We start from the raw sequence: 18603 nt of genomic DNA on the forward strand, positions 1-18603 counted from the left end.
AAGTTAAATTATAATCTTGTCTGAAAAGAAATAAAAATCATAGAAAAAAACAGGAATTGCTACCATTTATTAGTTGAAAGCTACAAAATAAGTGGGTCTGTAGCAGATAGGAGCCCACACCAGTGATATTTAAGCACATGCCTGGAAGTCATAGGAGCAAAGGGGGTAACTAGGCCCTTAGTTGGCAGGCTGGGTCCACCATTAGGTGGTCTCTTGATTTAATGATGAAAATACTAAGTAGATCACCTATTGCCTTATGTATTTTCAAATTAATTCTTAAAAAGACTATGATTGGCCATATATAGTGGTTAACATTTTTTTTTTCTCTTCAGCAAATGTTTTAACCACAATAAGATAGGGACAGTAACTCATTGGTGAGCACTTGAGAAAAATCTTAGTAACTAGAATCCACATGAGTTCACCAGGAGTGTCTATAAATTCTTATGATCTCAGTTTTCTCCTCTATAAAAGGACAGAGTTGGGCTAATCTTTTGTCTTTAATTGAAAAAAGCTTAATTATGGCAAAAAATTAATAACATCTACCATCTTAATCATGTGTAAGTTCAGTAGTGCTAAGTGTATGCACATTGTTGTACAAAAGATCTCCAAGACTTTTTCATCTTGCAAAACTGAAACTCTATACTCATTGAACAATAACTGCACTTATCCCTCCCTCTAGCCCCTGACAGCAACCAGTCTACTTTCTGTTTCTATGAATTTGATTATTTTAGATACCTCATATAAGTGGAATCATAAAGTGTTTGTCTTTTTATGACTGGCTTATTTCACTCAGTAAAATGTCCTCAAGGTTCATTCATGTTTTTACATGTGTCAAACTTCCTTCCTTTTTTAGGCTGAAAAATATTCCACTGTACGTAAATACCACATTTTCTTTATGGATTCATCCATCGATGGGCTTGCTTCCACCTCTTTTGTGGAAGCTATTGTGAATAATGCTGTGATGAACATGGGTGTACAAATATTTCTTTGAGATCCTATGTTCCGTTCCTTTGGATGTATATCCAGAAGTAGGATTGCTGGATCATATGGTAATTCTATTTTTAGTTTTTTGAGAAACATCCATACTGTTTTCTATAATGGCTGAGCCATTTTGCTTTCCCACCAATAGTGAACAATGGCTCTAATTTCTCCACATCTTTGCTAACATGTGCTATTTTCTTCTTCTCCTCCTCCTCTTCCTCTTCTTCTTCTTATAAAATAATGGGTCCTAATAATGGGTGTGAGGTGATGTCTCATTGTGGTTTTGATTTGCATTTTTTTAATGACACATGATACTGAGCATCTTTTCATATATTGTTGGCCATTTGTATATCTTCTTTGGAGAAATGTCTGTTTAAATCCTTTGCCCACTTTTTAATTGGGCTACTCTTTAAGTGCCAAAATTCAATCATTTTTATAAAATTAAATCTCTTTCATTTCTGAGAGGATTATTTTAGAGTGAGAGACCAAGCACATTTAAACTTTAGCAAGTCATTTGATCGAGACCCAAGATATCCTTATGGACCTAAGATGGAGGGCTAGATTATAATGTCATCAGATAAATTTGAAATTTACCATGTGCCTGTACCCTAAAAGGGTTAATCATTAAATCAACCTCAAATTGTAGAGAGCTAAGCTTGTGCCAACCTGCCTGTTTGACATTATCATTAACTGCTTGATGATGATACATTTATGAAACTTGAAAATGACCAAAATCTAGGAAAGATACCTGATTATAGAAATAAGATGTATAGAAATAAAATGTACAGGCTAAAATAATGACCCAAAAACAACAATTGAAATTTTACAAATAAATATTATAGCTTGCAGTTACATTAGAGTTCTTGCTTAAAGAATCCCGTGATTAAGCAAATCTACTAAATAATTTTTTATGTAACAAAACCAAAAAAAAAAAAAAAGAAAAGAAAAGAGGAAAAAGGAAGACTAATAAATTTTAATGAAGACTTGAAGTCTCAGTTGGACCCAGAAATAGCACAATGAAATTGCTCCAAAAGTTTTTATATATGGCACTTTTAGCAAAAAAACAAAAACAAAAACAAAAACCAAACCAACCAACCAACCAAACAAAAAAACATTCATTGGCGATACTGAGTAATGATAAAAAATATCATGATCCTTTTCTACCTTCACTGATTTAAAAATACCAAAAAGGTCTAAGAGCCATGTTTTTAAGAATGGCTTTAAAAAAGCAAGAAACATTCAGAGGAAGAGGAAGATGGGTAAGGAAAGGTTGGAAGAGCTACATACTCTTTAGACCAAATTAAAAATTAAATGAAGGATGTAATAGGTACTTTGGAATTTGGATGATAAATGCACCAGAGGTTACAAACTGGATCTAGTACATAGGTTTGTTCCTTATTAGTTTTGTTTTTGTTTTTTCTAATTTGAGTTAGTGGTCAACAGTTTTTAAAAATGAGGGGATTTCACATAGAAGTTTTGATTTCAGACTTACAAATGCAGACTTTGAGCAGTGGGAGCCATCCCACAACCTCTTTGGGGTGGTGAGATGTCCCTGTCTCTGAAGGTCTCTGGCAATGGTCAAATAGAGCCTGGATAGTTTCTATGGTTCCTCCCAAAGTTCTCTAGTTTTATAATCTGATTTGACATACCTTATTTAGACTCCTACTGTACTTTTGGCTTTCTTGCGAAGTAACTGATTTAAAGGTAGTGATGAATATTTTTCCCTGAGTGTCCTCAGATCCAGTATTGGTCTTTTCTCCTCAGCTCTATGCTGAGGCTGACTTCTATGGACAGTATCAGTGGGCACCCTTGTCCTCTGGCTTCCAGTCAGGTTCAGCCAATGGGAGACATTGGCAGGACAAGAAGAACTGCCCAGGGCAAGAAGAGTATGGTTCACATGTTTGTTCCCAGGCTCTCCCCTTGCTGAGTTGCAGAGGATTGACTGCCTCCCTCTATTAAAGGCCAGAGCCTTTGAACAGCCCTCTCTCCAGCCTCAGCTGTGTTCCACAAGGTAAGGTAACCAATCATTCGTTTGACTCCTCAAGCCTTGGATAATGCCTCCCACTTCTGCTAGCCATGGGTCCTTCACCTTATTGGTTTCTCCTAATTCTGCCAACACCTTCATAAACGGTCTCTTTATGAAGTTCTCCATAGTGTGTCTGCTTGTCCCTTTTTCTTTCTGCCAGAATCTTGGCTGATACAAAGCCAATAGCAGAGATCACTGTGGTGTTGTATCAGAATTCTGTCACCAAAGGGTTAAAGTGACCAGGAGCCCTTCCCATTGGCATGGTGGTGGGCCAGAAGAGTTAAAAGCTTCCCAGAGCTTATTGCTGGAGCAGCTGACACACTGGGTACATGACTCAATATATTTTGAGAACAATAAAAATACCTTTGAGAAAAATTAATTTATGGTTAAAAATGTTTATGGAACATGACTTAGTTATAAGTTTTGGGTAACTATTGTTCTTTACTTTGTCGAAAATGTATAGAGACTGGAGAATAAAGTACATCTTGAAAAATCTCTGTAGCATAAAAATAACTCTTCCGGAAAACTTCAAACCATACAAAGCAGTGCTCTATTCCTCCCTCCGTTCCCCCTCCCCACCATCCAATTCACTGTAATGTTCAATTTTGGTTTGAAGAAATGGCTGAAAGACAAATTGCCTTACAACAGGTCTTCTATGAAATATGGGAGAAGGCTGCTGACAGAGTGAGTTAAAAACTGCAGTGTTCGCAATCTGGAAAACATCTGCCTTGCCCCGAACTGTAAACCACCACATTGTAGAAAATGGTTTGTGACAAAGCAGAACCCAGGGTGGGTGTTTGTAAGGTTATGGGACAAGTCAGGGCTATTCAGGCACAGAACTGGGCAATGTGCCTTTTGGCAAACTGTTGCAAGCCAAGGACTTAAAAGGAAATACAAAAGTAATAGGCCAGGTATGAAAACTGCAAATGGAGCCAAATGGCCCACTAATTTTTTTTTTTTTATCATTGGGCACTCTATGGTGAAACTGGTTGAGGACTAAAACAATACCACTGCTTGGAAGTTCTAGTTGTTTGGTAGAGGTCTCTCAGACGTGCTAGCCTGGCTGGCGGAAGAAACGTGGCCTCTAGACTTAATCTACAGTAGAATAAAGGACTGAGGTTTGAAGAGGAAAACACCACTACAATCAAGATTCAGCTTCGCCATACAATTTGAGAGAGGAACCAACAGAAGATCTCAGTTAGCTGGGGGAGAGAGAAAGAACGTAAGTCTTGTGGTAGAATACAGCCAAAGTCAAATGGTCAGATCATGCAAAAGCTGCTCCCAGAGAAACAGGCCTTTTCCATGGATCTGCCCCCAGGGCTGCATAGAAAAGCAATGATAAGGGCTACAGTGAAACTGTGAACCTGGGAGGTGTGCCTAGGTGCCAGTTGGAAAGAACATAGGCAAATGTTTCTTTTTCGACGTAGTTTCCACCCAACCCACAGTATTTGGCTTGGAAGGTGGCCACAGTGACTAGAGGTAAAGGCGTAGTGAATGAAGGTTTGCAGGCAGGATCTCAGGGAAAATGGCCAACTCTGAGGACTGGGGACGTGGGGCTGCCGGGAAGGGAGGAGAGGTGGATTTAACGGGAAATGGGCAAACATTGCGAGCCCTGCGTGGAGCTGCTGGGGGAGCTAGTCTTCATCAGGGCTGAGGCTGAGTGGAGCACCTAGGGTCTCTCAGAGTAGATGACTTCCTGGCTGGGGCCCTACTCCTGCATTTGTGGAGCTGCAAATAAGAAAATCAATGGACAGCATCCCAAAGACCTAGATAGTTCATAGTGATCAAAAGAAGGAGGAAAATGATAAAGCATCGTTTATTCCTCTGAATAACCTAGAATTTGTACTTTAAGGTAACTGTGCCATGGTGAACAGAAGACTGGACCTAGAATCCTGTGGACCTGGTTTGAATCTTGGCTGTAGTAAAAACAACATTGCCTCAGCTTCTCCATCAGTAAAACGGAGAGGATACCTTTATCCTGTGGTTATTATGAGGATTCATTAATTCAACACATTTTATTAAACATCAGCTAAGTCCCAGGCCAGATGCTGGTGTTAAGGAACCCGGCACAGTGTTCAACAGACCACAGTCATCACTAAAATGCCAAGCATGTAACAGCGTACATAAATGTTCAGAGCTATAAGACAGTGTTTAACGTGATTCATACTTTTTCCATCAGATTCTTCCACTAGATTGTAGGCTACATGAGGGCATGCTTTGATCTACCCTGTTCACAAAGTCTGAAGCATAGTAGAAGCCCAACACAAACTGGTTTCAGTGAGTGACTAAATAATTAACTGTTCGAGTTGTTGTTAGATGCCTGGGATAGGGAGGAAAAGACAGGGAGGATGGGAGGTCAGGTCTCGCCCAAACTATCTTTTGTCCTGTCACTTCCTCCAAGCACTGGCTTGGGCACATGCACAGAGTCCTAGCCAATTCCCAGAATTCACAGCAAACATATTTGGTTGTGTTTAATTTTATGTTCTGTCTTAAAGCGAAAGTTTGCAGATAAAACGGTCTGTGGCAGACCGTTCTCAAATGTCTTTATTCTAGAAAGTACAACAAATGCTCACATTCTGCATTTAATTAGGCCTCAACTCCTTTTAGCCTTACTTGGTTGAAACGAAAACAAAAGTTATCAGTAGGAAAATGAGAAACCACATGGAGATTTTGAAATCTCCTCAACTTTTACTTAACTAAAGAATGCAGGAACGTTCCCATAGAGATTCCATCCCATTTTCAGAGGGAGAAGGGAAAGGACTCATTTCAAATCTGCCCCACACGATTTCAACTCATTGTAAGATGAAAAGTTATCCTCAGTCTCTCTCTCTCTCTCTCTCTGTATATACAGATACACACATACATAAATCATAGAGTACACAAGACCAGCCATAGGTTTGAGTCCTGAGTTCATTTCTTATTAACCATGTGGCCTCGGAAGTTATTTCACCTCTCTACGTCTCTGTTTTCTCTTCTAGGGTAGAATAAAATGCAACTTACTGGATTACAGAACTATTATACATGAGATAATGCTAAGAGTTAAAAAACTCTTAGCACGGTCTTTGGCTCATTATAAACAGTCAATAGATGGCAACTGCTGTTTAATGTTATTGTTTTTTTTTTTTTTTAATTTTTTTTTCAACGTTTTTTATTTATTTTTGGGACAGAGAGAGACAGAGCATGAACGGGGGAGGGGCAGAGAGAGAGGGAGACACAGAATCGGAAACAGGCTCCAGGCTCCGAGACATCAGCCCAGAGCCCGACGCGGGGCTCGAACTCACGGACCGCGAGATCGTGACCTGGCTGAAGTCAGACGCTTAATCGACTGCGCCACCCAGGCGCCCCTTTAAGTTTATTTATTTATTTTGAGAGAGAAAACTAGCAGGGAAGTGGCAGAGAGAGAGGGGACAGAGGATCTGAAGAGGGATCTGTGCTGAAAGCAGTGAGCTTGATGTGGGGCTTGAACTCACGAACCGTGAGATCATGACCTGAGATGAAGTCGGACTCTTAACCAACTGAGCCACCCAGGCACTCCTGTTTAATGTTATTATTATTATTATTTTCTTAATGTTTTTTTAAATTTATTTTTGAAACAGAGAGAGACAGACCATGAGCAAGGGAGAGGCAGAGAGAGAGTGAGACACAGAATCCGAAGCAGGCTCCAGGCTCTGAGCTGTCAGCTCAGAGCCCGACATGGGGCTCGAACTCACGGACTGTGAGATCATGACCTGAGCTGAAGTCGGATGCTTAACCAACTGAGCCACCCAGGTGCCCCTAATGTTATTATTATTTTATAGTTTAAATTGTATAATTTTTTAATAATATATACAATATACTATATTCTATAGTCTAAATTGTATAATTCCTATCCAGTCTCAGGGTTCCTCAATCCTGGCACTATTGACATTTTGGGTTGGATAATTCTTTGTGTGGGTCATTCTGTGCATTGAAGGGTGTTTAGCAGCCTCTCTGGCCTCCACCCAGTAGACATCAGTAGCATCTCACAACCCCACCCAGGAGTGATGACCAAAATATCTTGAGACATTGCCAAATGTTCCCCAGAAGGCAAAACTTCTGCCGATTGGGAAGCACTGGTATAGAACAAAGAGCAGTAAGTGTCCTAGACATAGCAGACCTAGTTTGTATTAGTTGATTTGTGGTCTTGGGTAAGTCTTACCACTTCCCTGGGCCTTGGTGAAAGAGGGCAGGAAATTCCTACTTTATCTTTCATAATTGTGTAAGAATGAAAAGAGAAAAAAAATCAACTGCCCTAAAGAAGTGTTATCAAAGTGGGATGCTATTATGATTAGGTTGCTAGAGGTGGTCTATCCAGGGGCAATTCTGAGAAGCCTTGCCTGGGCACAACAGCTGATGCCAGCCTGTTTTCTTTTTTAGTTCCCACACGGGGGAGCCACTGGCCTCTCACCAGCTGCTTCCAGATCACATGTCAAGTGTTCCCAGTGTCTTTAATGGATGTCTTTGTGGCTTGGCTTGAAGAATTCAAAAGGAACTGTTTTCTTTCAAAATGAAATGAAAACGTTCTTTTTAATAAAAATTATTATTGTAAGTGGTGAAAACTGTCTCTTCTCTAGGCTTAACATTCTAAATCTATCTCACATGACTAGACCTAACCAGTCATCAGAATGTTAACTGTGTCCTCTGCTGATTGATATTCAGAGAGAAATACCCTGAGGGTTTCTAACATCACTGTACTGATTAATACTGTAATAATACAGAGCAATACCACGATGGATTTCCTTATTGGCAAGGGAACACTTTTCGATGTCCTATCATATTATGAAAATCTACATACTGGAATTCAGAGGTGAGGCCTATTGTTATTCTTTTATTTATTTCTGAAAAATCTTCAAATGGGAGATAGCAGAGTGTTTGGGAAAAGAGCATGAGCTTTGAGTTTGGTCAGAGCTATACGTAGATAGATGAGAGTCCAAGGTCTAATCTCACCATTTGTGTGATTTAGACAAGTCCTTTAGTCCTTCTGAACCTCAGTGGACTACATTAATAACACCTACCCCACAGGGTGGTTATGAATTTTAAATGCATACAAATATGTAAAGCATGGGGCACTGTGCAGGCACCTGGTAAGTGTTCTGCAGATGTAGGTGATCTTTCTCTCTCTGTCCAGTCTGAAAGACTGTTCAAGGATTTCTTTTATCCCTCAGAGTGTGTATTTGGTCTGATTGCTTCAGGAAGGTCATTGACATGAAAACAGTACTTTTTAGATAGAACTTAGAGTCTTGACTATACTAAACTAATTGTAATAGAGCTCGAATCAGCTAATCAACAAATTTTCCAGTTTATGAACAAATTATCTCCCTTCTTCTGTGGGGCGTTTGTTGGAAATCAAGGGTCAGAAGTCATCTAAAGGACAAGAGCATTTACCCAGAGTGGAGTGAACAATGTGTTTCTTCCTTAAAACAATTCATTTGGTTTCCCTGAGGACACATATCAGTATTCTGAATTATCATGGTAGAGTAGCAAGAAGGTGAGCTTAGAGTCAGACAGACCTGCCATTTACCAGCAACATAGGGTTAATAAAATACCTGTCACAGGGATGTCTGGGTGGCTCAGTTAAGCGACTGACTCTTGGTTTCAACTCAGGTCATGATCTCATGGTTTGTGAGTTTTAGCTCTGTGTCGGGCTCTGCAGCTGGCAGCACAGAGCCTGCCAAGATTTTCTCTCTCTCCCTCTCTCTCTGCCCCTCCCCTGCTTGCACTGTGTCTCTCTCAAAATAAATAGATAAACTTGAAAAAAAAAATACTTGTCACAGTGTAAGGGTGAGTATAAATAAAGCCCATGACAACCCCAAGTACCATGCCTGGCACATGGAAGGTGCTCAGTGAGTGTTGCTTTTATCCTTGACTCTCTTACAGATCTTTGTACCTTAACTAGTTTAAAAGAAGAGGTGGAAACTAAGTAAATGATTATAAATCTACATTTTATTTTTATTCCTCTCCTATTAATGTTGAATATAGCATGTGGGAAAAGTCATGAGTTACTAAGGGCAAACCATTTAAAAAATACAGGATAATTTGCTTTGAAGTTTCCAATGGTGGCTCTGGAAGAGTTTTACATCATAATTTGTTCTTTATGCTGCATATGAAGGCATTTTAAAGTCCAGACCACAAAAGGGGTCTGGTCACCTCCTTCTCAAACTTGGCATGTTTAAGCACCCATAAAACCATTTTGCAAGAGAAGACACTATGGTAACAGGTAACACATAAGAATGAAATTATAAAATAAGTTTCCCAAATTTTCATCACTAAGGTTTCTTTTTAACATTTTTATTACTTCTTCCTATGGACCTCTTTAGTATGTTTTAGCTTCCTCTTCTTTGTTCCATAACATTTGTGCTAACTTCTATTGTATCATACACACTGCATTGTGATTGTAATGTGAATCACATTTTATTTCTCTTTCAAACCCCCTACTCCACAGTGGGCTCTCAAATAATATTTGCTAAACTCAGAGCAAACATTCCTTATGTAGACTGATACTAATTAGAGTAGATTCCTCTTTATATACTGCCCAGACAATAATTATAATAGATAATATTCGTTAAGCATTTACTATCTTCCAGATTTCCTAGAATTTTTCAGTTAACAACTCATTCATCCTCCCAGGTGGATATCATTATTAGGTCCCTGTTATTGTTATGGCTTTTCCTGCAGTGACATCGTACCCTCCCTCTATGCTGGGGAAACCCAGTTGACATCATCTATGAGAAGAAGGACCAGGAAGATGAGTCAGTTCCAAAATAGTCCCAAACTCCAGGTTTCACCCTTGCTTTCATGGTCTTTCTCCTACCCTCCAAACATTTTTTCTAGACAAAAAACAAACAAACAAACAAACAAACAAACAAAAACCAACCCCAAAAAACAGAAAACAAAAAACTGATTCAGGTATTTCATTTTCTTTCCACACTTCTGCAGCATAAAAGGATGACACAGAAGACACAGTTTATCTATACTCTGCCCTGGATGACTGAGTAATGGGTGCACTTGAACATGGACCATTGCAGGTAATATCTTTTACTACATAAATGACTGTGACAAGTGGTTTCACGCCTGCCCCATTTTCCCCACGAACCACAATGGTTGCAGAAATAAGGCAGTTTCCTCCCTGAGAGTGTGCATTGGTACCCTAAAAGGTGTTTTATGCAGAAACAGCAAGGTTTACCTGTCTTAGAGAACAAACAAACACTATCCATCTCCTTTGCCCCTCATAGACTCTCCTAAGGGGGGGGGGGGATGGAGAGGGGATTTTTAAAGGTGACTGAATACATTAAAGGCATTTACCACATGCTGGGATGTCACACAGGTCAGATTTAAAGTTTTCATCCAAGGTGAAGCACCAGGGGGCCTCCTTCTGATTCCCCGGATTGCGGCAGTAGGAATGGCCTCCGTTCAGTTCTGGGAAACGGAGAGCGGTGAAGGTGTGCGTGTGGGGGTACTGAGAATTCCACGGCTGGCACTGGCGCCCTGATTTGGTCACGCTGACGGTCCCCCGGTAATCCACACCTGTGCTGTTATAGCACTTGTGGTCTGAAAAACAGAAGAGAAAGGCCCAAACTGAAAGCAAGAAACAGGAGATGCTGGAACTTCCAGCCAGCAGTTTCTGGAGGGAAGACGTGCAATTAAGCTCATGGCTAAGGCTTCCCTGCTGGTCAGGGGCCATGTGGGCAGTCTCCCTGCTTGCTGGGCTGGGACATAGGTCCGGCCTCACAGTTACATTCCTGGGAGGATTTAAAGCTTATGCTTCAGGAATAAAACCAGTCCTCCACATGCATTTTTAATACTGAACACAGAAAAAAAAAATCAGAACTGGGGGCACAGGAGTAATTTCCTAGTGAATGGCTCAGGAAAGGTTCAAGCTGAACTGCTCTTTCCATTTCTGCTTGATGTCTTTAGACATGAATCGTGTGATAAAGAACCTAGTTCCCAGCAAATGTTCATTAGGAGCAGTGAATTATGAGTTTCTCACAGGAGTTGGGGTCACCGTGTGCTGATGCAATCCTCTCCCCAGGTGACCACCATGGCACTTACTTGAAAGCACTGTAAAAATCCATTAAGTTGAAATTAAAATATGGAGGGGTAATGATAAAATAATAGTAATAATAGTAGTAGTGAAGATATCACTATTATTATGTGCTAAGCGTAGTTCTAAGCATTTTAGATGCATTAACTCATTTAACTAATAGAATAATATTAAATACCAAAAGGAAACTAAAAAATTACCGGTAAAAGTTAACTCTAGGTAAGTGGAAAATTACAGAGGAACAGAGGTGAGAAGAGAGTGGAGAGAGGCAAGCCCCATGTATATATTTTTAAAATTGTGGTACAATACACATATCGTGAAATTTACCGTTAGTGTCTTTAGAAGATTCAAAACATTGTGCAACCTTCACCACTATCTCATTCCAGAACACTTGTATATCATCTCAAAGGAAACCCTATACTCATTTAGCAGTCCCTCCCCACACCCCCTTCCCCTGGTCCCTGGCAACCACTAATCTGCTTTCTATCTCTATGGATTTGTCTTTCCTGGATATTTCATATAAAAGGAATCACACAATGGCGTCTGGCCTTTTTCACTTACGTAATACTTTTCTTAAGTTTCAGCCATGCTGTAGCATGTAACAGGATTTTATTCCTCTTTATGGATGAATAATATTTCATTCTATAGGTACACCACAATTTGTTTAGCCACTCATCCACTGCTGGACATTTGGGTTGTTTCTACCTTTTAGCCATTGTGTATAGAGCCTCTATGAACACTTAACACACAAGTTTTTGTTTGAGCACCTATTTGAAATTCTCTGAGTGTCTACCCACGAGTGGCATTGCGGGGTCATACGGTAATTCTATTTAAGTCATTGAGGAACCAACAACTATATTTAAACATTTATTATCGGGGTGCCTGGGTGGCTCAGTGGGTTGAGTTTCTGACTTTGGCTCAGGTTGTGATCTCCTGGTTCGTGAGTTCGACCTCCACATGGGGCTCGCTGCTGTCAGCGCAGAACCTGCCTTGGATCCCCTGTCTCTCTCTGTTCTGCCCCTGCTTGCATGCTCTCTCTCTCTCTCTCTCAAAAATAAATATTAAAAAATAAAAATAAAAATGTATTCTCTTCATGAAGCTTCTTAAAGATAGTTACTGCATGTAATCTACTGAATGCTCAGCTCCCACACAGTATTTAGCCCATCGGAAGGTAATCTGACTACCAATATGAATCATTACTACAGATAAAGGTCCAGTTTTCACTGTGCCATGGGGTTGCTGGCCCCCAGGCAGCACAGAAGGTCAGGAGTCACCTACTTTTATTTATGGGATCCGCCATGGGAATTCCAATCCGGATGCAGTTTGCGGCTTCGGGGCTCTCCGGCTGGGGGAGATCTTCACAGTTTGGTAGTTTCAGCCTCATCAGGATCATGGGATTTGATCTTGCAAAAATGTACTCTGTTTGACACAGGACGTTCTCCAGGATTTCACATTCATCGCGACACAAGTCCCGGGGCTTAGGGATGGATGAGGTTTCGTCGCAGTACGGGAAGGCATAGTGGCACAGGGAAGGAATGGCAAACTGAGAGCACTTATCAGATAAGTGGCTGGAGGTGCCAATCATGGTGAAGGCAGCTGGAAAACAAACACAGTTATTAACTCCCAGGGGCCAGGGTTTATCTCCTTCGGTTATCTAGTCAACAGATATCAGATATAAACACACACTGGAAGGAATCCGCTGTGCTCAAATAGACAAGGCCAAGAAGAGATTCAGTTCAGATGTCCAGGCAGCTTACTTTCACTGGCTTGAAAAAAAATCATTTTGACTACAAAGTTAAAAAAACAGGATTAAGTTACATATGTACCATTTCCTAATAAAAAGAATTAATTAGGTTAAAGCACAATATATTTTTCATTTTTACTACAAAGCAAAGAACTTTGTGTTTCATCCGGTACGTTTTATTAGTTTTGTGCAGCTTCTAAAACATTTGACAGCTGCAGGGCAGAACTTGCTTTATGCGGCGGCTGAGGCTGATCACAGGATTTAGATCTGTGTCTTGCCTCTGAATTGGATGACTTTGGGGAACTTGTCTAATTTCTTGTGGCTTGAATACTTTCTATTCCATCTTCTGAAAATGAGGCATTTCTCTTGGAGGTTCTCAAAAAAGCACAACTCAGTGGTTGCAGTGTGTGTATTAGTGGTCACTTAGCCTAACCTCTTATCCAGTTTGGCATCCATGTATAAAAACAGTACTAGCGTCCCTTTGCAAACCTCCATTGACAAGAGCTTCTACCTCATCATAGATGGGTGATGAAATATTTACGTTGGAACTCCCATTTATTTTTGTGAATACTTAGTGAAGAGTATGTTAAAATGTTCTTATGTTAAGTTAAAATGTGCCTTCAACAGCCCCTCCCATCAGTCCTGCTTCTGCTTTCTGGAATTTCACAGAGTCCTTCCTCCTGAGAGCCTGAGGTCTTTAGCAAGGCAACTACAACTTTCTATGGTTGCTTCTCCTGGTTGAATAGCTCCCTTGGGCCCCTCTTAGTGCCTTCAAATTCCTCATAGGACATAGTTTCCAGACTTTTTGCTGTTCTGTGTGCCTGCCTCAGGTTTGTTCTTGCCTCATAAATCCTAAGGTTGCCAGATAAATAAACTATAAGGCACTTAGTTACATTTCAATTTCAGATAAATATTTGGAACACACGCATACTAAAAAATTATCCACTGTTTATCTGAAATTAAAATATAACCGGGTGTTCTGTATTTTTATTTGCTAACACTGACAGCTTATCAGATTCTCATAAGGGCAATTTTAATGGCTTGAAAGGGTACGTGGCACTGAGGCATCACCACACTAATGCAGTAGTTCAAGGTCACTATAACCACCAGAACCAGGGGTGCAAAATTGTACAAGGTGGCCTATATTACTTCACTCCTGCATTCTAGGAAGTGCTTCACTATTAGATTCAAAAGATACTTTCAATTCAGAAAAATGAGGGGTAAAATATAGAAGGCTAGAGCAGGAAGAGACATATGATCATCTTGTCTTATCACTCACTCCACAGATGAAGAGACTTTCATGGAGAATACGAGATTTCCCCACAGTCACAGGAATGGCATCCAGAATTCTGGACTCTAAATTGTTTTAGCACTTACGGGACTTTTAGTCTACACAATGTTGTTTCCAAATAGTAAGCTCCTTGAGGGCAGAGATGTAACCTGGCTTATTCACCACACTATCGTGTCCCCAGAGCCCAGCCCAGTACCTGATATACCAGAAACACTAATAATATTTATGGAGTGTCTGAATAAATGAAAGACTTTTCAGAGCATCTTTTCCCTCTAAGAGCAATAACCTTCAATAAAGTATTGTAATGCACATTCCAGAGCACAGAGATCGTATCTCAGGCTTCTTTGTGGTCTTGCTCCTAACGCCTGTGCTTCTAACCTCCAACCCCTAACCATTTATCCTTTGTTAAAAGAAGAGCTCAAGAAAACTTTCAGTGAGAAAAATAGTTATACAAGGTATCAATACAATTGGCGTTACTTACCTGTGATCTGATTTTCTATTTCCCCTTGCATGTGCAAAGACTCCATATAGACAGTGCGGTTGCCAATAAATCTTGCACATGCAATTCCTCTGTATGGCTGACAGAATCCATCTTCTTCATACTCATCTCTAAAACCAGAGCACAGACATTAGCTGGTGCAATATACCCACATTCAGTCGGCTCTGACTGTGCAATGCGCTAAACGGTCGCTAGGGGGAGAAGCTGGGCACATTATCCCAAAGACTGGGCCGAGTCGTCAGGCTCGGCCTCAGTTCCATCCATCACTTCAAACATCTGCTGGTCACGTTGGTCAAGTTTCCTTCACCCCTAGAAAATCATTCTAAGCACAAAAATCATCCTTAAATATGGGAGAAAGCACTTTTATTTTCGCAGCTGGTGGTGGGCTGGAAGATGATGTAGTTATAAAAGTAAAGAGGAAATGAGTTGGAAATCTGGGCACATGTTCTACAGTTTTTTGTTTTTTAAGCACAGATTATTTCTGCGTCATTTGCTACAAAGGCGTGGGTGCATTATCCACAAGACCCACTCCAACTGATGTGTCAATTAGGAGGCTCCGTGGGGTGAGAAGCTGGGTGCAGCTGGAAAGAAACCAGAGGGCAGTCCAGTTATGTGGCTCCTCACTGCTTAAGACCCATTATCTCTACCCTGCAGAGAGAGGTCCAGGCAAACCGTGGATTGCACAATTTCAAGAGTCACTAAATCCCAGGAAATCTAAAGAAAATGGCAATGGAAATCTTGCTTTCATGATTCCCTGAAAACTTTTAAAACAATCTTAAATTTTTAAAAAATTTTTTCAAGTTTATTTATTTATTTTGAGCAAAAAAGAGAGAGAGTGGGGGAATGGCAGAGAGGGGGAGTGAGAGAATCCCAAGCAGGCTCTGCACCCACCGCGCAGAGCCCAGTGTGGGGCTCAAACCCACAAACTGTGAGATCATGACCTGAGCCTAAACCAAGAGTCGGCCGCTTACCCGACTGAGCCAACCAGGTCCCAATCTTAAAAAACGTTGTTACCTCAAAATTATAATAATAAAAAGGTAGGGGGAGTAGATTTTATTCTAGAGACAAAGGGTAATGTGGCTAGTGACAGTCCCAGATAATGTGGTTAGTGACAGTGTGGCAAATGGCTAGAGATCTAAGGCTAGAAAGTAGGACCCACGATGGCAGATTCAGCCTGAAAGGATAGAGGCCATAATATCCTACAAGGGCCTACGATAAACACAAGACAACGGAGCACAGAATAGCCAGCTGCTTCTCAAAAGCAGACCACAGCCAAACAAAAGGCCACCTGCTAGGCTTCTGGGCTGACTTCCACCCTGGATGCTCCTCTTCTGTTAACCTGGCTGGAACCAATACGCTGTCTGAATGAAAATATTTTTCCTCTTTGGTTTCTTCTAAGTTAAAGTACTGTAGACTAAAGTCAGGAGAATGAAATTGTCTTCCGGGGCTTAACATTGCATATCCTTAGAATCTCTCCGAGTCCTCTGAGCTATGGTTTTCTTATCTATAAGAAGATAATAATTGACCTCTCAACCCTAGGAGTGAAAGTCATGAGGATCCTATCAAATGTAAAGGCGTTTAAAAAGTGCTATTCAGAGGTCACACATGCTTATTATTGAAGTATTTATGATTACCAAAGAAGACAGTTATTTAAAGGACAATTATTTACTAAGCTCCTACGTCGTAAAATCTACTGTAGTCAGCCTTGTGGCGCTAGACTTCACTGCTTGGGGGTTCAGTGTGGGAGTCTAGAAAGCCTGCTCTCACAGGAAACCAGGTGAAAAAAATCTGATAAAGCTGGTCATTAAAAGCCCAGTTTCCAGTGGCTCTCTACTCCTTGTTCACTCTAACAGTCATTTTGAAAGTAGAGATGGAGAAAGTATCTTCATTTTAGTTCCCAAAACAGTTTGTATTGCAAAGTTCTTAAAAACTTAACCTTCAAGTACACATACAAATGGATACATCATATACCTGACTTGAAGACATTGAAATTTTAATGTTGCAAAATCCTGCAAGCACTCCACATGTTTACTTTCATAAATCCTAGAGTAATGTTGAAGCCTTTTTGGCTTAAATTTTACTTGGGTTGTAAAATTAACCCCGCTTTTATTGGGTAACTAATACCATAAACCTATGGGGAGAAAGAAGTTTCTCGATGACCTAGCCTTGGATCTTGGAAACCAAAGTACTGAGACCAGAATGCACTTCCACACCACCCCCTGCTATGATGATGATGCTTTTCTATCCTTAGGCATTAGCAGAGCCCTGGACTTTTAAGGTGTCATTATGAGAACACTTCTTCCTTCCCCACGTTAAACTCTCAAGGCCTCAATTTGTATCTCTTGGGAGGACAAAACCCTGGAATTACCCCCAGATATAAATCCCCAACCTACTGGGAGTTCCCATATTTTATGTGTGAGGCTTAGGCTAAACTTCTTACCACCTTTCCAGTTCAAGACTCTAAAAAGACCCTTTGAATACTTTTTTTTTTTTAAATAATAAAATGGAATGCAATTCCTTGGCTGCATATTTCTTATCAAGGGCTTAGAGCTGCAGGTGTAGTGAATTTTTGACTGCACCCAGAATTCCTGATATTCTGACCGGTCTCTTAGAAACAGATATGAAAAGCAAAACAAAACAAACAAACAAACAAAAACCCAGTATGTAATGTCATCTGCTAGGGAGTAGTTCTCAGCCCTGGCTGCTGGGAAGAATCTCCTCAGAAAGCTTTCAAAAATACCAACGCCTAAGCCCCACCTCAGACCTATTAAATCATACTCTCTGGGGATGCAGCGTAGTACGCATGCTTTTAAAAAAGCTCTCAGGTGATTTGAATGTGGTTGAGAACCACAGAACTAGAAAAACAAACCTCTATTAAGTGTCTGCCACTCTGTGCTGGGTACTATGCTAAGTGCTTTCTTCCAAGTAGCTCCTTCTGTGGTATCATTATCCTTATCTTACAGAGGGAGAGATTCAAGTTCACAGGAGTCACTGGCTCAAATTCACAAAGCCAGTTATTGGTGATTGGTGCAGAAAGGATTTAAACTTAAAGAGCAAGCTCAAGCCATGACACCGTGTTGTTCGATCTATAATGATGTTCTGCTTTTCAATACTACTTTTACTTACATCAGCCTAATTATAAATAAGAGACTTTAAAATGAGCCTTTATTCTGTGCCAGAAACTGTGAAGTTTCACTGGCATATAGAATTGATATTAAGTCACTTAATCCTGACAACGATCTTATAAAAAAGGTGAAGGTGTGATCATTCCCACTTCACAGATGAGAAAACTGAGGGTCAGAAAGAGCGAAGACCTGGTGTAAATTTACACAGCAAGCAGAAGAGCTAGATTTGCCCCAAACTAGTGCTTGCAACCATAGTATACAACTTTTCTCTGAACAGTTTGATTATAAAAGTTTTTGCACTGCTTACAAGGGCTTTCTGCTGTGAAGATGTTTTGGTGTCTGCTTAGGTGGCAAAAAGGCTTTCTTTTAAACATAGAGTCACAGTCACCTTTCCTGCTTTCCAAAGAGGGGAACCAATGCTCCTCCAACATTCATGAAAAGCTCTCTGCTTTTCATCAGCTCTCTGCTTTTCTCCAGCTCACACTTCTTTCATCATTAATGTCCTCCATGCTTAGCAAATTAAAAACACGGAGCACAAGGCAGCAAACGTGCAAGGGCACTTGCAATGAGCGTGCCTGAGACTGCGTTCTTTCTGCACAGAAGAAGAGTGCATTGTGACAGGGAAAATGGAATTTTGCACAAGTGCCACCTACCTCACCATGATGTCAAGATGCAGGGGAGCTTTGTGATGGGGACTCAAGTTTCTCTTAAAGGTAATTTAGTTATCACATTGCCAACCCCTGTAGCCTTCTAAGTTCACTGTCATGTGATAGGGAAGAGCAGACACAGTTTGCCTTCCACCTCCAGGGTCTCCCCAAGGGACCTATGAGGGATGGTCATATAGGGCTAAAAGTGACCACGACCAACATGGCAGCAGT

At 40.6% G+C, this 18603-nt stretch overlaps 1 protein-coding gene across 1 annotated transcript in view; it reads right to left on the minus strand.

Annotated features, from left to right (window-relative positions):
* ROR1 (receptor tyrosine kinase like orphan receptor 1) overlaps positions 1-18603 on the minus strand; it is a 178943-nt gene that overhangs the window by 24331 nt on the left and 136009 nt on the right. Inside the window, exons 5-7 of the mRNA XM_047873562.1 lie at positions 14583-14710; positions 12345-12662; positions 10328-10573 (exon numbers count right to left, since the gene is read on the minus strand). Coding sequence (XP_047729518.1) covers positions 10328-10573; positions 12345-12662; positions 14583-14710 — 692 coding nt within the window. The remainder of the gene's footprint in view (positions 1-10327; positions 10574-12344; positions 12663-14582; positions 14711-18603) is intronic.

Source organism: Prionailurus viverrinus, chromosome C1 (assembly GCF_022837055.1).
Source record: "Prionailurus viverrinus isolate Anna chromosome C1, UM_Priviv_1.0, whole genome shotgun sequence".
Classification (NCBI taxonomy): Eukaryota; Metazoa; Chordata; class Mammalia; order Carnivora; family Felidae; genus Prionailurus; species Prionailurus viverrinus.